Source organism: Camelus dromedarius, chromosome X, assembly GCF_036321535.1.
Source record: "Camelus dromedarius isolate mCamDro1 chromosome X, mCamDro1.pat, whole genome shotgun sequence".
Taxonomy (NCBI): Eukaryota; Metazoa; Chordata; class Mammalia; order Artiodactyla; family Camelidae; genus Camelus; species Camelus dromedarius.
In genome coordinates this window covers 100,850,666-100,877,893 of record NC_087472.1, presented here as the reverse complement: position 1 = coordinate 100,877,893, position 27,228 = coordinate 100,850,666, and the positions used below count along the sequence as shown (strand labels likewise).

General features: G+C 35.7%; 1 protein-coding gene across 3 annotated transcripts in view; it reads left to right on the top strand.

Annotated features, from left to right (window-relative positions):
• The window catches only part of CDKL5 (cyclin dependent kinase like 5), a 162,268-nt gene that overhangs the window by 97,564 nt on the left and 37,476 nt on the right, over positions 1 to 27,228 (top strand). For all 3 annotated transcript variants that reach the window (XM_064483357.1, XM_064483358.1, XM_031445801.2), the window contains exons 4-8: positions 5,842 to 5,887; positions 15,198 to 15,334; positions 19,460 to 19,580; positions 21,508 to 21,567; positions 23,671 to 23,761. In XM_064483357.1, the coding sequence (XP_064339427.1) occupies positions 5,842 to 5,887; positions 15,198 to 15,334; positions 19,460 to 19,580; positions 21,508 to 21,567; positions 23,671 to 23,761 (455 nt within the window). The remainder of the gene's footprint in view (positions 1 to 5,841; positions 5,888 to 15,197; positions 15,335 to 19,459; positions 19,581 to 21,507; positions 21,568 to 23,670; positions 23,762 to 27,228) is intronic.

Genomic DNA, 27,228 nt, shown 5'->3' with positions numbered 1-27,228 from the left:
ACCAATGACTCAGAAACTTTAGACAGTCAGTAGCAGGAGCGAGTTTTAGTTATAAGTCTCTGTGTCCAGTGTGGTTGTTCACTGATTGAGGCATGATTTTTATGGGGTGAAGATTTTGAGAAAAGTAGAAGAAATACAGGCCCTAGAGATATTTTTCTGTTTGTTACTACTTACAGAATTTATTTCTCATTCTCGAATTTTTTTTTTTTCAGCTGAGGAAATTTATTCTGGGAGATGTTAAATGCCTTAGTATAGCTTGTTCATTCATGAAGATAGCAGTACAATTCAGGAATCTCTATCTTTTCTGCATTCCAAAGTGATATAATTCCAATTTTGAGGCAAAATTAAGAGTGAGACATGGATTTATCATTAATGTTTGCTTATATATTTTATCACATCCTTAGTTTGTTTTTTAAAATGTGAGCTCTTAACTAAGTCATTGTTTAAACAAAGGCAGACGTTGAAACAAGTAGCACATTACACTGATCGTGCTAACTACAGCTGGTGACATTCTCTTGCAGACGTTGTGGGGGCAATGGCATGCTTTTTGAATAAACTGAATTTAAAGCACAGTTCTTCAGGGTTATTTCTCATATTTTTTCTTCTTTGTCTACACATATTATGTGTAGCATCTCAGGGTGATGAAATGAAGATATTAAAAACAAAAACTCATGAAAGTGCTGTTAATTGAGAAACCAAACATTGAAGATCATTGGCAGGGTCCTGGGAGATGGATTGAAAAATACAGCCTTGAACATCATGCTATTTATTCTATTTCCTGAGCCAGAATAGGGCAAACTGTACGAAGAGAGTGGGAAAAGACCTGGACTCATGCCCACAGGGGCTGGAAACAGGTGGCCACCTCAGGGTGGTAACTATATCTGACCCTTCAGGAGCTGGAGCTCTCTGTCCCCAGTAGCCCATGTCAGCACCTGTATTGCCAGATCTTTTCAGAGAGACACAATGCCCCAAATACAGTAAGGCAAGGAGTAAAGACGGATTGGAAACAGCATGTTGCATCCTAGGATTCACAGACCCCATGAAAAGGTGTGGTGAACATAGATTAGTGGGAGCAGGATGTGCTAGGAAGTATGTGCTCGGCAAACAACTTAGAGAACCTCGCTCAGGTGGCCCTCGCTCAGGTGGCCCAGCCTCAGACTGTCCAACCCAATGAGAAGAATATTTGCTAGGAATCCAGGTTTTGAAATTGGGGTTGGGTGCATCAGTCTGCCTTGAAATTCAGGTTGCTAAAAAAGACCCAACTACCTTTTTTGCTGCCAGACTCCAGGCCTGGTGGATCTCTTCCTATCTTAGTAAGGATGTGTTTAAAATGGGGGTGAGGGGTGTGGCTTATGAAAAGACATGGGTAGATAAAGAAAACACTGTGCTAAAGATTTAAAAACAACACATAGTTCTAAAAGTGATTTTTTTTTTTGTAACAAGCAGGTGAAGTTGTCTCCTGAAGGACAGCCAGGAGGATATGACCTCTATTGTGATAAGAAGCTATAAAACAAGGCAAAAATTGTAGAAATTGACCAAGATAAAGAAACCTAAAATGATGGCAGTAAAAGAACAAAGTTGATGTCACAGTTTTTATTAGTTCACTCTGAAATAGTCATTTATTAAATATTTCTTGAACACCTACTATCTGCCTGCACTTACAATGCAGTAGTGAACAAAACACATAAAGCAATTATGAAAAATTCAACCTAAAAGTTATAAGGTTTCTAGTGGAAACTATTAGAAAAATAGGAGTGGAAACAACATTTGAGGTTGGTAGAAGAAAAATTTTCTAAGTTCTTTGATTTCCAGGTAATATTAGTTCAAAATATGCACATACACACCTACATACTTCTAGATACATTCTGATAATTAAAAATTTCCATTCCAAGGAAAAGGAAAAGTTCTGTCAGCATCTGGGCAGAAGAGAAGGTTATTTACATTGGAACAAAACCCAAATTGAACTCAGAGTTCTTTTCTATAACACAAATAAATACCTGAAGACCATCAGGGCACTGCTAGCCTATTTGGAGCCTTTCATTTTCTTCCTGGATAAGTATCTTAGTATATGGATTTTGTTATAACAAAACACTTTACTCTTATCTACTGGAAAGTTGCTTTAATAAACATACAAACCTGCGATATCTATGATGTGAACAGGGCTTTCTTTACAGGACACACAACCTCACAGCAACCCTGAAGATGGTGGAGAACATAAGGTTGTCTTCCCAAGAATTCTGTGCCATTGATGTGTGAGGGCTTTCAGATATGTAAAGACCTGGAAAATAGGATACTTTCTCAGAAAGCCATTCAAAGATGTACACTGGCTGAGCAAAAACTTAATGCAAATCGAGCCCTCAAGTGTGTGCAAACCATGGTAGGAAATATGTAAAGAAATATAGGCTAAATATAATAGCTCATGTGTATATAATTACAAATTAAATATAACAGCCAAAACCTATTCTCAATAATAAATTTATTTAACAAAATGGTATAAGAAGAATCAGGCTATATAACCCCTCATTAATTTAAAACAGTTTAAAGTGACAGTAATTTAAACTGGTTCTGGCATAAGAATCAACAGATCAATAGTATAGACTAGATTAGAAGGCTCTGATGGAAAATGTAGAGTATCTATGTAAGAATGCTAAGATGCCACAAAACTAGAAATCCATGGTGAAAGGTATCGGGAAAATTGGTTCAGTATTTAGAAGTTATTTTAAATTTAGATTCCCTTACCATATCACATATTAAAATAAATTACAAGTAGATAAAGACTTAAAGAATAAAATTAAATCATTAAAATATTGAGATAGATGTGTGGATGAATATTAATCATAACTCAAGCTAAGTAAGGGCTTTGATCACAGGAGTCATACAGGTAATAACAAAGGCATGTGTCAATAAACTTGACTATGTAATGAGTTACATTCAACAACAATAACAGTAGCACCGTGAATAATTCAGTGACCACAACAATCTGGGTGGGAAGAATATTTGTAACAAAATTTGGCAACAAATTCGCATTCATGAATTAGTAAGAACAATATTAAGCTTAGTTACACCTTATTTCACTTACCAGTTGATAGAAGAAAACCTCTGATCTCATTGATGTTTAAAGATTTTTTTAGCGATCGTATTTAGTGTTGGCTACGGTTGTAGAGTGGGTTCTCATATGCTGGTGAAGGGAACTGTGAATGATCTATTTTTGGATATCAGTTTGGCAGTATTAGGAGCCTTGATCTTTCATACTCTTTGACCAAGTTAAATCATTTACAGAATTTATTTTATGGAAATAAAGATGTAGATGTTGAAATAGGTACATTGATAGACTGGTTAAGTAACCATCCATTAAAATTGGTGGTTTTAAAAATTATTTAATGACAGGTCAAAATGGTCCTTATACAATATCAATTGAAATAAAGGCAACATACAACACAAAATACGATATGCTCTTGCAATTTGAGGAAAATTTACTGGAAGAAAATATACCGAAATGTTATTAGCAAGGGTTACAGAGTTTGTTTCGTTTTGTACACCTTTTATACTCTTAAAGTTTTTATACTCTTTGTATTCTGTATTTTCTGTAATGAGTTTGCATTATTTTTATAAGTAGTTTGAATAAAAGTGAAATGTTAGATTTTTTCCAGCATCTTCTGCCCTTAATTGCATGTGTTTCCCACCAAATATTGAATTGATGTTATGAACAAAAGTTCTTGTTTGGCTTTGTTCTGTAATTAAATATATAAACCATATTAAGTGTATGTTTATTGAAGAGAAAGAGGGTTTCAATGGTATTGGTTAAAGGATAAATTAAAGAATAAACAATTCACCTTATTTGACCCCCTTTTGGGCAACTTTTTTTTTTTTTTTTTTTTTTTTTTACTGTAAATTCTATTTATGAGATGCCAGGATGGGGAAAAAAACCTGATAAATTAGATGGTTCTAGTCATAAATTTAAATTTGTAGTCATATCAGTGGATAGTTTTGAACTAAGCAAGACCTTTTATAAAATCAGTCAAAGTTTTAATGCTTAGGATGCAATAAAAATATATATGTATGTGTGTGTGTGTATATATATATGTATGTATATATATATGTAGATATATGTGTGTGTATGTGTATATATGTATGTATATATATATATGAAATGTAGGATGAAATGCTACCTGGAACAGTACTCAGTTGAGATGTTGAGCAGTCCTCCTCTCTTCCTGGATGTGATGTGCTGCCCCTTTCTTTGTGCTGTGAGCAGTTTCCTGATAGGATTTTGTTCTTTCCCTTAGGCCATAGGTGGGTTGCTAGCTAGAGCAGTTTAAAAAGGAGCAGGGTAAGAAAACAATGTCAGTGTATTAAGAGAGAGTAGCATACCTAGGAAGAGTTACTGGTCCTACCTGTACTAATATTCTAGTTCATCATCCTCTACATTACTTTGACTTTGTAGTTATTCCTTCTCGGTAATGAAACAGTTGCAATGTCAGAAAGTATGTGGAAGGCTGAGTTTAAGTCAAAAGGTCTGCTAATGTACAAATAAATTGTATCACCAAAACTGTCTATACTCTATAATTCTATTCCTCCATTAAAAATAAAAGCACAATAATCTTAAGAATCTTTTTCCTCAATAGCCTGTAACACTTCCAGATAATTATTTCCCTTTAACACAAATATGAAGGCTGGTATTTTCTTCATTTTTCAGTGGGCATATGAGAAACAGAAAGGGTTTGATTTACAGACATAGTTCCAACTCAAGGTTTGTCTTTCAGCATGATTGAAATGGTCACTTTTTTTTTTCTTTCTTTTCCCTCCTCATTTTTATGATTCCCCTTGCTTTTGTAAGGAATCTAGGAGAACAGCATATATTTTTAATAAGTTAATGATTTTGTACCCTATTGGTTATTGCCTAGGATTGCGTCCATTTTTTAAGTCTTTGTTTTGATGCAGGAACAAAGTTTTATTAAAAGATTTGCTCCTACAGATCTGAAAGTATACTCACTTAGAGTCAAAAAGAGCAGGACTGAGTCATTCAGAAGATCTTTCTATAGGACATGTTGGCTTTGAAGAATCTATATATTATTTTACCAAAACCTTTTATAGATTAGAATATTAGACATGAATTATTTAGCCTAGCTATACTTAGTCCTTAGCATTTCCATTTCCTTTCCAGCCCTTATTTTCTTCTCCGCCAACTAAAAAAGACCAAAAAAAAAAAAAATTTGTGATGTTCCAGTTTAAAGTAGGGTTCTTCTCACCAACTACTTCTGTTTAGGAGAGCTAAATAAGGACAGGGGGAAGTTGGTGATTGGTATTTGGTGGCAAATGCTTATTTCACTTTGGATTTGAAATAGCTATCAATGGAGAAGGGGGGCTGGTGAACAACTAGATAGGTTTGTTAGGAAGAGAGAAATGAAGGGAGGAGCCTTGGAAGAGGCATTCTGCTACCAGCAACCACCAAGTATTGTAGAAGCCATTTCTCTGGTCTTAGAAGCTCAGTTAAATGTGTCCCTGGGTTTCAGAGGGCAGTGTCGATGCTGGTCTCTTGTCAGTCATCCTGGAATTTTGGCGTAGTCTCAAGACATCTGCTGGTTCATCCATGTTCTATTGCCATCTCTGCTCTTGGTCTCCCAGCCCCTCCCCCTTCTCCTTTTCCTTCCCCTGGCAGTGTCTGCAGGGAGGTAAGAGAACTTTGGAACCAAGAAATGAGGGACTGGGGAAGAAGAGGATTTATGTTTTTATTCTCTGGATTCTTGCTACTCTGTTTCAGAATATATTCCTGGACAGTTGGGATTCCCAGTTTGAAAAACACTGGAGAATGACTTTCCCTCTGCCTCTTTTCCTTTGCAGGAAACACATGAAATTGTGGCAATCAAGAAATTCAAGGACAGTGAAGGTATGTATATATTTTTTTCATTTTATAATTTAGTTTTTGTGAATAGAATATGTAAGAGATGACATCTAGCTGATTAAACTCTGTTCCTGAGATTTTAAAGTTTCAATCTCAGAAAGTGAATATAGCTGATTAATCATTATACTTTGCTTTGAAACATTTAGTTCCTTCTGTGTGAATCTTTTCAAATCTCATGATATTAGTAAATTCATCTTGTGTTTTAAGGTATAGTCAACATTGGAAATCTTGCTTCAAATGCTGGATAAAAGACATGATATTTATACTGTTTCTAAATATTAAGAGTTTAAAATTAGAAAACTTATCTGAAGTAAATACTTCTTGGGTTCACACAAGTAGCGAGTGCTGAGTTAAAGACTTGGGTATTGGTTACTATGTTCTCTGGTTCCTAGTTAGCTAGAAATACAAGGATAAGTCATATGTAGACAGTATTGAAGGAGTATTTAGACTGACTCATTGGGAGAATAAAAGCTTTTCAAGAAGAAGTACCATACTTGGAGGCTTTGGTCACACATCCAGACCATTTCAGATGGAGTATTAAAATTACCCTGTGCTGGACAAGAAAGTTTAAAATAAAGTATTAACAACAACAAAAGTAATATACCAAAAAAAAGTAATGTACAAAAGAAAAAATAAAGGATTTCAGTAGATCATTATGTTTTAAATCCGGAATATTGGCCATCCAAAGATAGCCAAGTAGAAAAACTGACCAAAGACAAGTGTGGCCTTTAAGAAGCTCTAGGAAGCACTTTTTCATTTTTTTTGACAGAGACACAGTAGCAATATTTTTTACATCCTAACCCAGTATCCACATACGTAATGTCACATATGTAATTGAAGCAAAATGTCACAACTATGTATTTCACTACTGTGAGGTTCTCAATTTTCTTGACTTTCCTGCTCATAAATTCATATAAGTGCCTATTTTGGCATCGAATACGTTGATTTCACCACTAATGAGTCACAACCAGCCATCTGAACACTAGAGCTGCAAGGGTAAGAGGCCCCAGCACAGCATTAACCTTCACATCTAATTGGAAGTGACAGTAGCTTTCACAGCCTACCTTCATCAGCACACATTGACTAAGTACTGTAAGACAACAGCCTCTGTATTGGTGAAGTGTCATCACCCGTACCTTAGAGGCTTCGCAGACATTATTACCAAGAGGGGCTTGCTCACCCCTCCTGGGGTAGATGCAGTAGTATTTGAAGTAAACCAGCTCTGTTGTGCTAGTTCTGTGGAGCACATGCACATCAGCCAGGAACTTTAGCATTGTCTTGGCAGCCTTAAAGGGAACTGATTAAAAAATGCTTTTAGCTTGTCCTTTAAAAACAGAAACAAAAACAAAACCTGCTTCAAAGGATGTACCTGTAGTCTAACAGGAAGCAATAGCCCCAGGCCAGCCCACTGTGAGACCATTGAAAATGAGCCCTTTGAACACTGGCTTTGGGCTAACCGCAGGTGGCCAAGAAACAAATGGTGATCTCCTGAAAAGAATGGTTGCAACAGTAGATCAAAGCATAACCTTTGTCAGCATGTAAAGACTTCTGGCTGTGCATTCATCTTGTAAGGCACATCGTCAAGCGTCAGTTACCACCAAAAATAATAATTGTCATCAAATTTTTGAAAAGCTGTGCAATCTAGGCCACACGTCATTGCTTTTTAAAAAAAAAAACTCCATACCATGTTCTTCACAATCTCTCTCCTATGAATACCAATTCTTAGCTTCAAGTAAACGATATATTTGTCCCTGTGTTACAATACTTTAAGAGTGGCAATCAGCGGTGTATCTGTTGAAATTCATTGAGCACTGACAGAGGTGCTGTAAGTGCAGTGAAAGTAAATCAGGTTCAGATACTTTCGAGAAGTTTATGACCTATTAGTAAAATTGAGACCTGTAAATAAACAGAAATGAAACAGAGTGGAAAGCAGTCAGTGCCTGGATGTCTTTGTATAATTTTGAGGTGAGATGATTTCTCGCTCTGGCATCCCGGGATTGTGTGGATAGTTCAGGCATTGTAGGAAACATTTGATTAGTCCTTATTTCACTGAGCTGACAAAACATGAATCCACTCTGCTGTCATCTCTGCTGGGCCATTATCAGTTACCACACCCACCTTGCAGATGGACGCCTGTAGGAACGCCTATACATACTTCTATAAGGACATTTCCTAAACATTTCATTGGTAGAATCTGAAGACATCTTTAGTTATTTGTAACTTTTTAGTTCCAAGCCTATCCTAGGCACACTTTCCTATTGTTTCCACTTCTCTCTGGGAGATCTCACATCTGTCTGTATCCTTTTTCTCCTGCCAGAGTAGTATCTTGCTTAATGGACAGTAAGGAAACATGTGTGGTAAACTGCCCTTTTGGAGTGTGAAGGGTCCACAGATAGTCTTGTGCGGGTGAGGATGTCCATTTAACCCCTGTGTAAACCACTTAATTCTGAATCAATTTATCATCTTGAATTTTAGCCAGGCCAATTATAATAAAAAATAGAGTCTTATTATAATGTTGCCCTATTGTCATATAGCTCTCATAAATTTTTTATTAGTCTTCTGAATATATTCTTTTGATATAATAGTGACTTTTCCAAATCCAGTGTTTAAAAATTTTGTGAAGATAATGAAATAATCCTGTGAAAACATAATTAAACTGAAACAGGATCTAAACTTGGTCTGTCCCATGTTCAAGCTAATCAAGTATTCACATGCTGATGATAACAAGGGGTATTTCATGAGAGTATATATTACCTTCTGTTAGCTTTAAAAGATTATGATGATGTCCTGTTTTCTTGTTAAATTCATATGTATCCACAAATTTGTTATAAACATTTTTAAACAACATTTTAAGATAGACCACTATTTAGTTCAAGAAGTTCAATTTCAAAATTTCATAGTCATTAAAAGGTTTGACTGGGACTTTAAGTTGAGAAAAATGGAACTAAAATTATGAAAATAAGTTTATCTTATAGTTAATACATTTTAGGTTATAGCAACTATGAGCTGTTTCTTAGAAGAAAGAATCAAGTGTTATCTTTTGGTGGGGAGGAGCAATTTTTATAGTAAAATTTTAGGTTAGGTCATGAATGACTTTCACGATAAAAAGGTCATTAAAAATATACAAAAGACTTTGTCAATTTTTTCTTCATTTTTGTGTGTTCCTGTTTTTCTGTCTTCATCCTTGTCGGTTTTTTATTCTCCAGTTGTTAGCTGATAAAATTTCATCAGATTGTTTATCGGTGTCTTTGCCTATGATTCTCCCTGAAAGACTTTGACACACTGGTGGGAATAAAAGTTCCTGTTAAAAGGGACGAATATTTGAGTGATGGCAGTTTTATTTGAGATCACTTCACTTGTTAATACTTTATTGTTTTGATGACTTTTGCTTCTTTATACATCATCATAAATGTGGAATCTCGGATAATGAATTCTTAATGATACCTTGAATAATAGTATTATAAACTTGTCCATTAATGTAAGTTCCCATAGAGAAACATTAACTAATAAATAGCTAGCCAACCAGAAGTTTCTATAAAGTTAATTCTGCTCAGTACGTATTTGGATTTTCTGAGAAGAAAAAAAAAAAAGACCACAACCAAAAAGATACTAGAGTTTATTTAGTTGAAAGGTACTTTTCAGACTATGTATAGTGATAAATTTAGCCTAATTATCCTACCCTTCCTGTAACTCCAATCCTGTGCAGTGAAATGTTCAGGTGATAATCTTCTATCACTGTTGGATCATCATTCTCATGTAAACATAGGTACCAGTGTCTGCTATCCTCAATTTGTTAAATAATCCAAGAGCACTGATTTAGATTAGATAGCTTTGGACCAGCAAGAATTAAAAATGTCTATTTAACCTTTAAGAAGTCATGTGGTCTAAAATTTATTTTTAAGAAACATTTGCATCCTTTGATGTGACAACATCTTTTATTTATTTGAACTTTTCAGTCTTCCCTGAATGTATAGGTGATGGGATGGGGAGGGATTCTCCCTGCTTGTCACTGGATCTCCATACATGGCGAGGAGGCTGACTTTTAGGGAGCTGTGTAGCAGTTTGTAGTTAAGATGGAATTTTGGTTGTGTCTTTGCTTTTATATCAAATAAAACTGCTTGCATTTCATATCCTGCTGCTGCTTATGTTTTCTGTAGATAAATTTTTTTAAAATGGACATATCTGTTCTTAATCATGAGAAAATGTTTAATTGATCATGTACTCTTTCCTCCAGTTTATTTCATCCTTATTTTTACCCAGACACTAGAAAGCTCTATTCTGATCTCAGGATCGAGGGAACTCTGGTCTTTTATTTTGTATATTTGTGTACAACAAGCGTTCATAACCTTTAGCCCTTATATTCAAGAACCTGATTTCTCTGTAAGAAAGGCCTTGAGACAAACTTTCCAACCCTTGGTTAAACAGGGAATTCAGGTAACTAAGCTTGAACATTCTGGCCAGTCATGATTTCAACACTTCTTTTTAATGACCCAAATGAGTCTCTTTCATACTTCAGGGATTCTTCTAGGATTTGGTGTGCATTTTGCACCTTTCATGATTTAATAAATTTCCACTGTGCTTTACCTGGTCTACATCTTTGAAGACTTAATGGTTTTCATCATTTTTGGTATACATGACAACAATGACACTGTTCAAAACCTCCTGACCATGTTACTTGCCCTCCTGTTGATGTTCCCTCTTCAGTCTGGGCAGCCAGGCTCAAACATGGCACTCTTACGGTTTTTGTGCAAGGATGGCTTGGCTCCCCATACATTATACCTATTAAAAGGTCCATTTTGGGGAGCCTCTTCGGCTATACAAGAATGTCAGGTTTGTGATTTCATAAAGTAGGTTACAGCTATTTCTGGATTTCTTTTCCAAGCCCACAGTTCTTTAAAAATAGAGTTACAAAAGAGTTTCTGCTCATCTTTAGGTTTTTCTCTTTTCATCACATACTTTTCTTTGCATTTATTTTGCTCCTATGATCTTTCTTTTTGAAAATTGTTTCCTTTTACTTTAGTGAATCTCCTTTCTTGATTTTAAGGTGTGTTAACTTGCCTTACTGGCAAGCTTAGAAATAGGTTAGTTTTTTTGTTTTTTGTTTTTTTACTTAATGTTCTTTTTCTACCCTACCATTTAGTCATCACTCAGTAAAATTTATATAACTTTGAAGAATGGCTGCCTGTACTAAGCTAAAACCACCCTCAGTGGTAACTGATGACAAAGCGCATCGGCATGCACATAAGCAGGAATCGCATGAAAGTAGCAGCATTTAGAGCTGGAAGGACCTTCAGCATCATCTAGTAGAACCACACTCCAGCTTACAGCTGAGGGACCACAGCTAGTATATGATTAGCTGAAACTAAGACACAGACCCCAGGATCTTCACTGAGTTTTTCTTCCACCCATACTGTGATGCTTTGCCACTCAGCTAAGCAGAGGCAGAGTCTAGACCTGAACTTGGGTGTTCTGATTCACTCTCCAAAACTCGCTCACTGCTTTACACCATGTTGTCTCCATCCCCATGTTCTACTGTTTGTGACTTCCCCATTACTTACCCTGACAGGGTTTTGTGCTCACTTCAGTGGGCTGTTTCCACCTTTAAAAAACTGCCTCACTGAACAGCTTTGCTGCTTTCTAAACCTCTGAGGAGAGAAGCATGTGTAAGTGGAATGTGCATTCCTTTTCCCCCCACCATTGGATCATTTAGTTAAACCACAGTATTCACCATAAAGTACAGGGTACGCCAGGAACTGAGTACTTAAAAGTACTCAGAGGGACAGAAATGATAGGAATTCCAAATAATGAAGAGTGTGCATTTTGCTTGCACTTGGGGAATTAATAACCCTGCTTCCTACCTGTTCCCATTCATTACAATCTTAGTGCCAAAGAGCTTACCTCAACTTTTAATAACTGACTGGCATAAATTACACAAGCCTTCATTTCCTAAACAAGATGGACTGCTCAAATGAGGTGGTTTAGGCTGTGCATGCTAGGTGATTTTGTGAGCTTCTTTTTGAAGATTTATTTCTCTTTTCTCTCTGACCATTGTTTAACAAAGTCAGTATAGATTTGAATGATGTCTGTGTAACAAAGTACCAAAATTCAGTGAAGTTTAGGCTCATAATCAATGAGATTTTAATGAAACAAAATCATAGATTAGTAGATTTGAAAAAGAATGGGATTTTTAGGGTGCATGTGTGGGTGGGGAGGAGTGCCCATTTATTTATTTTATGAATGAAAAGTTAAATGGCTTGCCCAAAGTCACATGTCACAGTGTTAGTTGATTATAAGGGTCCAAAATCTAGGTCTCCTAAATCCTACTTCAACCTTCCTCCCTACGATAGCCATTTGGCTTTATCTGTTAGCAAAGGGAAACTGCCACAAGTTCCTAATGATACAAAGCTCCCTTTTTTCAGTGCCAAGAATTTGCCAAGCATTTGATTAGAAAGATATACTAGCTGTATTTACTTTTGACTTTGTTGCAACATTTATTTGTACCCAGCTCCAGCATAGCTTAGGGATGCTCCTAGTGACTAGATATGTATGTGTTCTTGACCCGTGGTGCTATCACTTTTCTGGAGCCTCCATTTTTCATAGTCACATAATGTAGAAGACAACCAAGGACAGAGGTGAAGAGGGGAAAATAAATTCAGTTTGTTTTATTGCCTGAAAAGCTGCCCTTTCAAAGTTCTGGAGAGAGAAGATTGAAAGCACTGTCCTCAAAACTGAGAGGGCAAAGTGCCTCTTGTTAGCTATCACATGGCTGCTTCCCATGTCTTAGGGGAATTAGAGCTCACTACGTATGGGGAAAGATTTCCTCATGGCACCAGTGAAGGCATTCATGTGGAAAGTATTTATTGATCCCCGCTGTGCCAGGTCTGGTCCTAGGTGGTTGGGTGTGTGTTGTTGAATTTAGACCTGTCCTCCTAGAGCTCTCAGTTTAGCAGGGGTGGCCACGGAGATGGTAAACCAGTAAGCAAACAAATGCATCAGTACAAATAATGAGAAAATCTGTGAAAGAAAAGTCAGAGTACTGTGATGAGGACTAATGGGGATGGAGGCTTGCTTTGGTTTAGTGATCGAGTGACATTTAAACTGAAACCTGAAGGAGCCAGCCTTGTAAAGAGTCTGGTAGTATAACGACAGTTCTGGGCAGAGGGGACACGTTCAAAGGCCCTAAGGTTGAAAAATAAAGTTTGGGGCTATTTTGGGAACCAAAAGACTAATGGGAAGGAGGGAGAGAAGGGCATGAGATGGGGATGGAAACGCAGACAGGGACCAGGTCATGAGTAGTATAGGTGTCTCTTGCTGAATTACTTCCTTGTTAGAAGATCATTTGCTACTTACTGAGATCTGTGTGGCAGTCTGTATCTTAGAGACAGGTGGATTTTAGTTTGAATTCTCCAACTTTAGGAGGAACTCAGATGGGACAGCAGAGAAGCAGGTTAGCCTTCTTCATAGGACTAAAGGCTTTTCGCTTCCGTAGGTTCTGCCAGTCACAAAACACCACTTCTCTGGCCTGGCCCCAACTGGCAAAACAGCTGGACCTCTGTCCCTGCAACAAGCCTCTAAGCCACTTTGGGAAGTCCCTTGATCACATCATACACATTGCCTTTATTGCCAGGTAGCCTTCCTGTTTCATGCATGACATGAGCCCTGTGAGTACCCAGTTCCCAGTTGACCCTCCTGAAATGGGCTGGGCTAGTTTACTGCTTATGCCCCTGTCGGTCTTTGCTACTGCTATGTCCTGCCTTCTGATAGACAGTTTCTGTCTCCTTCCTTAATGCGTGCTCTGGCATTCTCCAACAGTTTTCTTGAAGGAGAATATTTCACTTGTGTAACCAGTTCACAGAGGGATGTTGACTTTGTTTCCTGTTTGTTACAGATACTCTGGTGCTATTACAAAGCCCGTGCTTTTATTAGTCTCTTTTCTTTATGCTCCATTTGAATGGGGGTTAGGAGAGGAGCTGAAATAGAAAATAATCTGAGAAGTACTCCTGGCACTGCACTTCGAATCTCCCCTTCCCCTTTGGCCCCATTCAGGTTTTTTCTCTTGTGTACCTTGCTCATGAAGCATTTCTTCCTCAGAGGTTTCTTCATCTTTCTTGTCCCTGTCCCTGAACTTATCTTTCCTAGATACACCTTAACTTGAGGGTCACACAACTTAGGCTTTCAAGCTATAATTTTGACCATTATCCAAAATCTTGGGGCCAAATATATTTTAGAATTCATACTTTTTAGATTCTAGAATGGAAATATGGCTTGTTACTTTAGCACCCTGTAAGCAGCTATTATTTCTAACGCCTAACATATGAATGTTCATACTAAATGGGATAAGCAAAGGCTTATAGGTGATCTCATGTTCAGGTTCTGCCTCTAAAGAGATTTGCCATAAACTTTGAAAAAGCATTCAGTTTTTAGAGTGATTTTTTAATTTTTTGTAATTGCAGATAAGGGATTATGAACCTATGTCCTTCCTTGTATATTCATACATAAACATGACAGAATTTCCTGGCTAAATCTAAAACTATTATAAAAACTCCTTTAAAATGAAATATTACCTTCCCTGCTCCCCTGCTGGTTGATCTGTTAGAGTTATGGGACTTCTGTCTTCCCTCCTTGTCTGTGGGGATTCATGAGTGGAGTTAATATGGAAAGGTATATTGGGCCAGCATAAGTTCTCCATCCCAGTACAGCTACGCCATCTGGGGTGGACACATGGACATGCCACAGGAGAACAGCAGGAACCTGCAGCAGCCACTGTTCAGAGAGAAGACTGGGCATCCTTAGAATTCCTGCAGCTTGACTGTGAGCTGCGTTGTGGATGCCTCACAGAGGTGACTCGCGTGCAGCCTGAGGAATAAAATGTTCTTTTAAGCCAAAGCTTCAGGCCAAACTTAAAAACATCAACTACTACAGATGCTGCGTAGAGGCTCCTCTGGACACTGTTGCAGTTGATCCCTTTTTACCCTTTTAAACTCTTTCTTCCTCAGTATGTAGTGTGAGAGTTAAAATGACAGTGGATTCATACATCATATCTATAAGTCTGTGTTTTACTTGTATACTTTGCAATAAGGAATATAAAAAAAATACAAGCAGAAAATTAGGTTTGTGCTGGTCAAGTAAGCCTTTTCTTCTTAGAAAATGTGATATTTAAGATTCCATCCTTTGACTTCTTATGCAGAAGTACTCAAAGTGGAAAGTGAAATTGGTATGTTTTCAGTGTTAGAAATTTTTGAATAGTGGTTTGAAAGCTTTAATTTTACTCTATTCACCATTGTTTACATTCTAGAAAATGAAGAAGTCAAAGAAACGACTTTACGAGAGCTTAAAATGCTTCGTACTCTCAAGCAGGAAAACATTGTGGAGCTGAAGGAAGCATTTCGTCGGAGGGGGAAGTTGTACTTGGTGTTTGAGTATGTTGAAAAAGTAAGTCACTAATTGATGCAGTGGAGATTTGCCTGATTATATTTAGGACTGTTTCTGATACTATTCAAGGAAGTATTATTATCTAGTATGACTTGTCAATTTGCTTATAATCTTGAGACTTTAAAATGAAAATATTATTCATAATCATTAGAAGTCTTGAAATACATTGAAGGATTTTGTACAATTTAACTGTACAGAGATAATCTTAAGTTTAAACAGTTTATTGATTTGAAGTCTTAGGATCTATCGTCAACAAGCAATTTTTAGACTTGGTTTATTTTAATTAAACTTTAGCAAGGCCTCTCTGAGGGAGAGACAGCGATGGTACAGATGATAGAGGTGTGTGTAAGAAAACCTCGCGAGCGTAGGATGGTTGTCTGAGTCAGACGTAGGGTGGCGAATGAGTGGGCTCATGAAGCAGCCTTTTGTGAATTGCTACTGCCGTGGCTTTATTTGAGGGAAGAAGATGTGCCTGGAGCCTTAAGGTGAAGATTGAGGAGGTAGATGAGACCACAAGTAAGGAATTAGAAGCATGGGAGAAAAGAAGAACAGCACACAATGTTCAAGTTGTCTGTGTACTTGCTTTAGTATTTTTTTTTTTTTATTGTTAACTCTTAGTGACAATTTAAATCATATGACCTAAGGGCAAATGGCTAATTTAGTGAACAATATTATGGGCCTATGGATTTCTCTGACAGCAGCTGACTTACAGCAGTTGGTTATTGTCAAGAACCTAAATCAGTGCCTTAACAAGAGTAGAATAAACTGGAGCCAGACAGACCTTTTAGAGATTTCCTTAATGAGTAAATAGGTGGCTTCTGCTGATTTCCTATGTTATTATCTAAAAAGGATTAAAACTGGAGAGGTTTATGTTTGCTTTAGGTCCATTCCCAGGTGCTTTCTATATCGTAAATGACAGAGTATCACCACCACCATCATCATCACAAAACGGAAGGCAGTGTTGCCAAGATGACTGATCAATAATGTGACTTTTCAATTAAGTCAACCTTTACAGATTATTTTTCTAATTAAAAAAAAAAAGTAATTTTATTACAAGCAAAACTTGAAAAAATATTACAAGGCTCTTTGTTGTTTCAAAATACTGTTTTAAGTTTTTCTTTCCTAAAATCTGTTTAAAGGTTTCATTTTCTGTGTCAATTTAGATGTTTTCCTAAGGGATCTGTCCTTCCAAAATAAAACTGAAATTTGAAGTTTTTTAAAAAAGTTATTAAAAAAAGTATTGCTATAAAATCAGATGCTCTTTATATTATTTATCAGTTGTCAAAAATAATCATGTGGCTTGCAGTTTTTACTGCCAAATGATAAAATTCTGACAGATCTATTTCTTATGTTTTTTATTTCTGTTCTACTCATGGTGATTGTTTATGGTTAATAACAATTTAGTATGAACAAATGGAGAAATCATCTCTGTGAATCAGACAGTATGTCATATCTGAGATCTCTCTGCTGGTAAGTGGCAGAGCTGCTACCAGAACTCCAGACTTCTGACCTCCAGGCCTAGGATTCTTGTGCTGGCCTTACGATTTGGACGGTGACCATCACACCCTCCCATCAGTCAGTGCCTGATGATTGACAGTGAGGCTCAAGGGCAAGGAGAAAGATGCTTTTAGGGATAGGGGCTTATAACAGAGATGCAGGATTACGGTGGTTTAAACAAAATAGAAGTTTCCCTCTCAGGTACAAATACAAAAGGTAGGCAGTTAACTCTGTTCCACAGCCATAGGGGACCCAGGTTGCTTCTGCCTTTCTTCTCTTTCACCCCTGAGATGTGGCCCTTGTCCTCACGGTCAAGATGGAGCTTGCATCACATTGACCAGGACTTAGTTGCATGGTTACACTAGTTGCAAAGCAGAAGGGAAATGTACTCTTCCTTCTGGGCACCTACGCATCCACTTACAAGCTGTATTACTCTAGTAAGGGAGAATGGATATTGGGGAACATTCCTCTCTATAACTCAGAAATTTAGAGTTGAATATGAAATGAGACATACAATTTATTTTCTTTATTACAAAGCTCCCTTATTCCTCCTGTCCCATACATTTGTTAGTTTAAAAAGACAATTAAAGTGGATAATCATTTAAAAATGATGCATATATATTTTAGACATTTTAGTTTAACTTAAAACATATCAATATACAGTCATTTTCCACTCTTTAGAGGTAGGGTCAATGCCTTTCCAGTATTGATCTTCTGGTTAAAGTTCTGATAGGTCTTTCTTGAAAACATTCTACCCATAATACATCAGTTATATCCTGTGGCAGCTTCTTTAAAGTGAAGTGAAAGCTTAAAAACATTGCAAAGCAATCTCAGTGCAGAATCCTTACCACCACCACCACTGTCCCTTGCTAGTTTTATAGTTGTTCCACTCACATTTGATTAGATAGCAGTATGTGTAGTGGCTTTCCTTTATTAAGTCTTTCCAGAGTATTAAATTTTGTTTTCTTATAAACAGCAACTCTTTTTTAAAAACATTAATTCATTGCTTTATATAATATTTAATTATATTAAAATAACAAGTGCATCTGTTATAAATAAGTATGAAAGTGTAATAAACAAACAACTAATTGTTTATATGAATACAACTTGACTGACGGGAGCAAAATTGTGGAATTGTACTAGAGTAACAACTTTTTCGTCTTAGGACTCCTTTTTCAGTTTTTTTTTTTTTCAGTCTTAACATCATTGGGAAACTTAAGAGCTTTTTATTTATGTGGGTTTTATCTATTAATATTTATCATATTAGAAGTCAAAACTGAGCAATATAAAAATATTTAATTCATTTAGAAAATAATGATAATAAACCCATTACATGTTAACAAAAATATGTTTGTCAGTCATTCTTTTGAGTAAAAAGTGTTCCCCAAGAAAAATGGCTAGTTCAGTTTACAACTCCATTATTCAAGTGCTTTACATACTCAGGATAGCTATCATACTTTGATATGCAGCAGAAGTGTTTTATGTGTGTTCTTCATTTTATCATGTAGATTCCTAAGAAGACATGTAGTCAAGAATTGAAATTTAATAAACATAATAATTTTTCCTGCTTCATCAAAGGCATCCTTTACTCTTTTTTCTTTTCTTTCTTTTTTTTTTTTTAAACTGTGAGGATAAGGCATTGAAGAATCCAATGACTTGATTCATGCTAAGGTGCCACCAGTTTACCTATCATTGCTTTGTATCATCAGTGTAAATGCCAACACAATGAAAAAGGCAAACAGTTGAGTGTTATTACGAATATAGTTTTTAGTTTTGACTTCATAGATCCTCTATAAGGTCTGAGACCCCTCTCCAGAGATCCACAGATCATACTTTGAGAACTGCTGTCCTTGATGGTCATCTACAAACAATAAGCTCTAACTGTGCTGTAGGCCTTACAGTAATAAACAATAATCTCTAATTGGGCTCTGTGCTTTACAGAAGGAATGGAGAACGTTTGGTTAATCTGGGAATTCAGTGGAAGCTGGTTAAATGGAGTTTCTACTTAAAAAATTGTGCATGAATTTAAGAATGGTCTGACTCCAAACGAAGAATTTTGAATGTTGATTTGTTTGGAGTCTGTGAATTTTTATTTCAACAGTATTTTCTAGCCTCTCTAAATTTTTGTACTGATTGTATTGATCACTGCTAATCTTAGGGATCATTTCTTCTAGAATATTTTCCAGGCCGCCCAGAAATATTTGCAAGGCTTGATTTTACTGCAAAGTCCTATTAAAGATATACAATGCACTATGTTAAAATGACTATTTCCCCTCTCCTTTATACATTACAGTTGTCTTATCTCTACTTTGTGTTGCTTTTTCCTTGACATTATGCTAAAATGATGCCTGAAAGGTTTTAGGGAGAGTGAAAAAAGTGCCCAGAGTTATTTTTTGAGACAACACTGGAGAATAGTAAAAACGGAATTTCTCTTAAAAGAGAATCTGCATTTAATACAGTATCCTGCTTTAGCATGAAAAAGGTTGTAGATAGAAAGCAAAACAGTTTTTAAAAATGCATCCTGTGTATTGGATGAATTATCATCCAAGGTGCTTTTTAAAATTGCTAATACATGATTCATGTGCCTACCTAGTTTTGGAGATTAATGGCTCTCTGTTTAATTTTTAGAATATGCTTGAGTTGCTGGAAGAAATGCCAAATGGAGTTCCACCTGAAAAAGTAAAAAGTTATATCTATCAGCTAATCAAAGCTATTCACTGGTGCCATAAGAATGATATTGTTCATCGAGGTGAGTATGGAATTTTTGAAATGGAGAATATTAAGGAAAATATCAAAGTTAACAATAAAATATTTCGTATATTACTATCTTAATGTTTCCGTAGGCACTGACATTCCATTTAAATTAAACACATTTTGAAAGTACAGGATATGAGACATTGTTTGGACTCCTAGTCTCCTTTTGTATCACCAAAAGGATGGACTGCAAATTTATTTGGATATTATGGTGAGATCTCTGTTTCTATAACCAGATCCACTCTCAACAGTAGAAGCACCTAGTGATATAAAGAATTCAACAAATGTAAATTTTGAAGCCTACCTAGTGGGGGAAAGATCCTCTCCATTGCCTTTTGGTCTTGCAGGTAGACCAGGTAATGTGAAACCACCCAGGATCAGGCTTTAGAGGTGGTCCTAAGTCACTGACCCCTATTGACAGTGACTTCTCATTCCCTCTTAGACCACGATCTCCAGTATTTGCCTTTACCCCCTGATCTTCTCTACCTGTAAGTGAAAAGTGCCCATTGTTCGCAGGTTGCAGGCATGACCAATGTTGCATAAAGGCCATGATTATACTTCCATAAATTGTTTTATTTTGTTCTTTATTGCCATGAAGTGGGTGGTTTATAGCAATAAAAGGGAAACTATTTGCTCAGTACCATCTTTGACTCTATACCATCTGTCTTCTGATAATATCTTGCACTCCAGAATTTTATATTAAAGGGACACAAATTGATAGGATAATGAAGCTAAAAGATGTTTGTCAGAAAATGTTGCAATATCCAATTCTCATTTTTGAATTATCAGATAAATGAATACTGCATTTTAATTTATCTGTATAGACACATAGGAATATCACTTTAAAAATAGTCTCACTTTAAAAATAGCTTAAATATCATATGGAGAATGCTAACTCCTATTATTTCTGGAAAAAGACAGTTTGAAAGTCAAATGCAAGAGAAATACATAGCAGTTACCTTATCAAGGTTGTTGGTGGCATGGAGAGATCTCCAGGTCAACTGGACATCCAATGTCTAGGGTGATTCTAATAACAGTTTCTACTACAGTTTGGGGGTATTAATAAGGAACTGATTTAACTGCCTTTCCATAGTGATACTGTGATTTGGTTAAATATATAGTGAATTAATGTTTGTGAAGTAGCAGTAGAAACCATGATTCTGAAATCTATAAATTTTGCTCCTACCTCTTCCCTTTGTCCATTTTCACTTCTAACATATGATATAGATGGTAGCTACTCTAAAAATAGAATTGTGAGATGCCTCCCAAGGGGGGAATTAAACTGCATTTTCTGTGTATTTCTACTCCTTAACTCCCACCACATCTTCAAAAGATCCATGAAGAAAATGAGAAATCTTATTTTGACTCATCCAGCAAAGCTTCAGCACTAGACATTTGTAATTGTGAACCACACAGAAAAACTAAGGAGATATATATGGAGAGAAATTATACAGGAAATCATAACAGAAAATGTATCTTATATGTATTTTTTCCTCTAGTAAATATAATGCCATCTACTTACTCTCAGTGTATATTTTTAAGTTATCTTGTATAAATATTTTATACTCTGTCTTCAAAATTTTGTATCATTAGTATTTTATAAATTAAAAACAGTTCCTTGAAGTATGGTGGCCTAGATTCAATCATTCTTAAACTCATTTTAGAGATCCAATTAATGTGTCTAAGATATAAAGGGAAAAAAATATTTTTGAAATTGTGGTGCGCATTTTTCTCAAAAAGAAATTAACTGAAAGTTTTATGTACCACCATAAAATGTGTTACTCTGCTTTTTGCTGCCACAGGTTTCTATTCAGATTATTCTGGATATTTCTAATTAAGTGTCATTACAGTGATCTAACAGTGTCAATCAGCAGTACATGGAACATTTTTTTAATAATTGTTTTTTAATCTTGATACTCCAGATATAAAACCAGAAAATCTCTTAATCAGCCACAATGATGTTTTGAAACTGTGTGACTTTGGTAAGTTAAAAAGAAATTGAGCCCTGTAAGTACAGAATTAATTATAACACATAGGTAGCTTTTACAGGCATATTATCTACTATTTAAAAAAAATTCACCATACAGTATTTATTTAATGAGAATTCAAAGCAAATTCGTGCATGTACATATATTCATAAGCCCAGGACTCAGTGACCACAGAAAAAGGATTTTCTAGGAAATACCACTATGGCCTTCTGGTTTGGGTAGGATTTTAATTTTTTAAAAATATTTTAAATATTGACAGAAATTGTTTAGGCATAATCACAAACACTGAAACAATAACTATGTAAATATGTATATATTGTGTATATGCAATAGTTATGTATCTGTAAGGTTAAAAGACATTTTTAGAACAATTCCATTTATTCCCTTTAAATGCTCAGTGAATGAGATTAGTAACTGATGTATGATTTTCCAACACCTTTTTGAGTATGTAAGGAAGTTTTGAGTTGTACTTTCTCCCAGTAGAAAACTGTAGTTTTTCATGTATATAAAACTCTGTATTAAGCACTATTAAAAATTTAAATTAAAATAATTCAGAAAAGTTTTAAAACTATGAATTAGAATGTCTAGGTCATGGGTCACTTTAAAAACTATATTTTTGCTTAATCCATATGCTGAAAAATAACTTGACTTTTAAAAAAGTTTATTTTTTTCTTATGGTCAGCTAATCATGCACACATTGTGAACCTCCACTTATAAATGAGAATGTATCTCCTTACCATAAGCAAAAGTTAGATTAGTACTTAGGAGATGGATTGCACAGGTGAGAAATAGGAGCAGAATGGTCGATTTTGGCCAGTGCAGCAATTGGAAGCATGTGTCACTGTTTTCACTCATTGTTTTCAAAGAATTTGAATATTATGAACCTGTTTGCTTGAGGAAGAGTGTTTTACAGAACTTAATTTTCTTCATATTTTATGATAATAAGAAATATTGCAAAGAAGAGTCCTGTTGTACCTAAACGTCCTAAGAAGTACTTAGAAGCTAAAGTTATAAATACAAAGGGATGCCTGTAGAATGGTATAAGAGGAAGAGTATCCTTGGTCCAGCATCATTTCTTAAAGAAAAGTTATTTTTAAATGGTCAGAAATGGCACATGGCTTCCACATGGCAGTACCACATATGCATTTTGTGCCCTGTTCATCCCCAGTAAGAACTTACTAATTTTTTTCCCTCCCAGAGTGTGTAACTCCTTTGTCTGCCTTGAAGAATCCCAATAAAAAATGCAAATGTTTCTTCTAAATATGTCTTACAAAGAAGTATTGATTAACTGAAGTTAGGGGTTTTGTGGGGTTTTTTGCTATGGTTATTTTTATTTTTTTACTGTTCCATTTTAAGAAACATCATTTTACACTTTTGGAAACTGACATACACCTTAATTTTAATATTCTGATTCTCTTTACAATGAACCCATAAATTGTTTTTGGTGAGTTAGATGGATAATTAAAACCTGCCAGTTTATTTTGTGACCCCAAAACCTTATGAAAGAGTTGCAAGGGGAAAAGTAGCAATAGTCTATAAGGTAATTAAGATACCCTAATATGCTTCTCAATCACGTTTGGAGATAAAAATCATTTTGGCCTGCTCTGTTTCTATCATTGCCAACCCCAAGCATTAGTTGTTTACATAATGTCCAGAGCTGATCAGGAATAATAAATACACAAATACTATGTAAGTCCCACATAGCAGATTTAATAGCTGTCTGTGATATGCTAGTTTAGCTTTGACTTCTGGCTCTTCTGGAGACTTTGTTTTGTTCCTAAGATTTTCATTTATTGGAAAAGCTGATTTTAAAATACGCTCTGAATGCTTATAAAAGCGTGCGGTGACTTCAAAAACATGGATTTCTTTATCTTAGAGGAGAGACTGGTTTTGTAGTCAATATATTGTATATTTTAATTCATGTGTGAACACTGGACTAACTTTTTTAAGTAACAAGGGCACTGTTAATAAACAGCCCATTCAGTACCAATCATTATATTCTTTTGATGTTCCTTGAAGATATTACTAGCACTGAAATATTTTGTCAGCATGAAATTCTTTTTCAAAATTTCACCTTTGGGCTTTGCTATCTTTCAGGTTTTGCTCGAAATCTATCAGAAGGCAATAATGCTAATTATACAGAATATGTGGCCACCAGGTGGTATCGGTCCCCAGAACTCTTACTTGGGTGAGTTACCCTCCCCAAATAGAATGGCATCTACATATCTGCTGATCCTCCATCATTAGCTTTGAGATCATCTATGGAAGATAAGAACTTGAGCTAATTAAACACCAGTTACCTATTGCAGTGTAACAAACCATCTAAAAACTTAATGGCATAAAACAAGCACCATTTTATTCACTCAATTCTGGGTGCCAGCAGTTTGGAGGAGTCAGCGATTTGAGTTTAACTGGATGATTCTTCTCCTGGTCTCAGTTGGAGTTGCTCATGTAGCTACAGTCAGTCAGCAGGTCGTCTGGAGGCTGGCTGATTTAGAGGGGGCCTCAACTGGGACAGACCATCTCTGTTCCATGGGGACTCATCCTCCAGTAGGTTAGTCCAAGTTTATTCACATGATAATGGAAGAATTCCTTGAGCAGAGGGCAAGCCCTAAAGCAATGGTGGTTTTCAAGCCTCTTTGTATGACTTTTGCCTCATTGGCCAAAGCATGTTATTTGGCTAAGCCCTGATTCAAGGAATGGAGGAATAAACTTCACCCCTTGATGGGAAGAGTGGCAAAGCCATATTACGAAGTGGCAGGAGGAGGGTATAGCTCAGTGATAGAGTGCATGCTTAGCATACACAAGATCCAGAGTTCAGCCCCCAGTATTTCCATTAAAAATAAGTAAATAAGTAAATTACCTGCCCCCTCCCCCCAAAAAACCAAAAAACAAAGTAGCAGGTGTTCAGAAATGGAGGGAATTATCGCTACCATCTTTGTTAACAATCTTCCACATTAAGAATGTGACATTCTGGATTATCGGTCTGTTCATTCATTCATTCAACAAATACTTATGGATATATGCATGACTGGGACATTGTGCTGTACACCAGAAATCGACACATTGTAACTGATGATACTTCAATTTAAAAACAAAAAGCCAATACTTACAGAGTATCGCTTATGCCTAGCTACTGGGCTATAAATATTGAACCAAATACCATTTTTCTTCTGAACAGTGTAAATCCTGTTTGATGATAAATGGCTATTCAGACTAGTACTACATTGATGATTTTCTCAGCAACACCTTCATATCCATCCACTTTGTGCCACCCTTCCACTTTCAGTGCTCTTCATCTGTCAACACTAGAAAAAGGTCCTCTGATAAGATTATTTTTCTTTTTAATATGTTTAACTTTAGAGCCTAAGAAGGAGCCTGTAGTCATGATCTCCATCACATAGTTTCATTAATAGTTCTCTGCCTATCCTAGTTGTGCTATTTTTTAATTTTTCCTAGATTGTATTTTCTTCTTTGGGACCATCAAAGAATGGAGATAGAAGGCACACTCTACAAATAAAATTAAATATGGTGATAATGATGGCCAGTGAACAAATTATAGGTTCCATCTCTTTTCTTTAGTGTACTGTACATGTATCTAGGGGGCATGAGAAATTTAATTTTTGAAAGATACTTTTTATATAATAGAAATGTGAATTTCTGTATTTCTTCAGAAGATTATGATGGTATAGTCATATAGTGTTTAAGTTTACTCACTGAGGATTTATTTTGAAATTAACAGTTGATTTCCCAGTGCCTGTCAGCCATTTGGTAGTATTTCTTGTTTCATTGCTGACCTAGAGCCTATAAGAATTATTGGTGTCAGTTATTGAAAGCTTTACTTTTTTTTTAAGAAATCAAAAGCTTGTGCTTTATCCTGTGATACAGATGGTGGCTAGTCATTTTATTATACCTCTTTGTATGGCTAGATTTTAGAATTTCTGTGCTCAATTTTAAACTTGGATTTAGGATTGATTTTCTTTTGTCTGTGTTTCTCCTGTGTACCTCTGTCTGGACTCACTCTGTTGCCTAGTCCAGTCATCTGTCCATTCTTTGGAAGAGATTGGGAGTTTAAATTTACCAGATAGTATTTGCCAAGGAAGAAATGAGTATGAAGTAGATCATTCTTAGAACCCCATCTGAGAATTCAAGGATGTGGAAGGACTTGTTATAATATTTTTTTGTCTATAAGATGGCCCTGAAGAGTTCACTCTGAGGACAGCCTTATTGTGAAACTTCAGGGAGTGTTTGTTGCCTAATAATAACTATTGGAAAACTGAGGTTATGTTTTGAGATATATGGGAGCTACCAAAAGTAGGGACTCCAACTAATTTGGGCCAAATTGAATATTGCTGATTAAATGATTGTCAAATACTAGTTAAAGAACCATATTATTTGTATAAAAATCCCATTGATATCCGTTGATATTTGGTTAACATGAAGAATTTACATATTTTTGTACATTCTCAACATTTTGTCCTTGACACTCAGAGCAGTTACAGCTGCATAAATTATTCAAAATAGTTGATAGAAGAAAAATAGCTTGTGGTGGGTATGTAAAGATTTTCCATAAGTTTCTCCATCTAGCACAAGTTTTCTCATACTTGTATGAAAGATCAGTATCCTTCTCTTCCCAACAAGCTACCAAAAAAATCTAAATGAAGTTTCCTAATATGGTTCTTAGGTTTTTGTGGGAGGAAATGAGATAAATAAAATATTGAACTACTATTGCAGTGATTTATTATCCTAGAAACTCATTCTGTATGATGTTAAAAGTGCTTTAGAGTATTTGTTAAAAGTTTTATATTAATACTATATCACTATGGCATTCTAAAATTTCATCCCATATTTTTTTCAGGTATTTTATTTTGGCTTTCCCTTCTTAAGCTTACATAATTTGTGTTTGAAACTAAAGAAAATATGATTTCTTAAACTGCCATATATAATTTGACTTAAGGCTATAGATATTGGTGTATACATACAAAGCTTTTGACGGATACCTAGATTTTCATGTATAGCCTCCATTTATTAGCAACAGTAATACTCCAAAAGCCCTCTGGTAAACTCAGATTCTGGACAATAGCTATAAACCCCCAAATAAGTGGAAAAAATGCTTTAAGGGAAGTAGGTGTCATAAAGCTCTATAAACAAATGGTACAAATAGATTGAAGTAAATAATCCAGTGGAGTTTAGCACAATCTTAGCTGTTTTGACTCTGTGCAGTCAGAGGTTAAATAATATTCAGTGTTTGTTGTTTAAGAAGACACATAAGTCAGTGGTACATTTTAATAGGCTGAACTCATATAAGTGTAACTTGTTGATAATTGGAGAGCTAAAGGATAGTTACCTAGAAAATACATTTCTTGGGAGCATTTCATTCTCCAAGTGTTAACTCATCAGACATGTGTGCTGTATTTAGGGTTTATTAAGCCTTTCATGTTAAAAATATATCCAGATGTGAATAGATTTCAAATCAGTGTATAGTGACTAAATTGTTATTAAACCCATGGCTTTATTAGCATAGATTTTTTTTCACTTGTGTTCTGAATTTTTACTTTGATAGCCATAATTCCTTTTTTTTAGCCTCACTTTTGTCCATGTAGTACTTTCTAATTCCTTAAATACACAAATGTGCTTTAAATCATGAATCTGTTC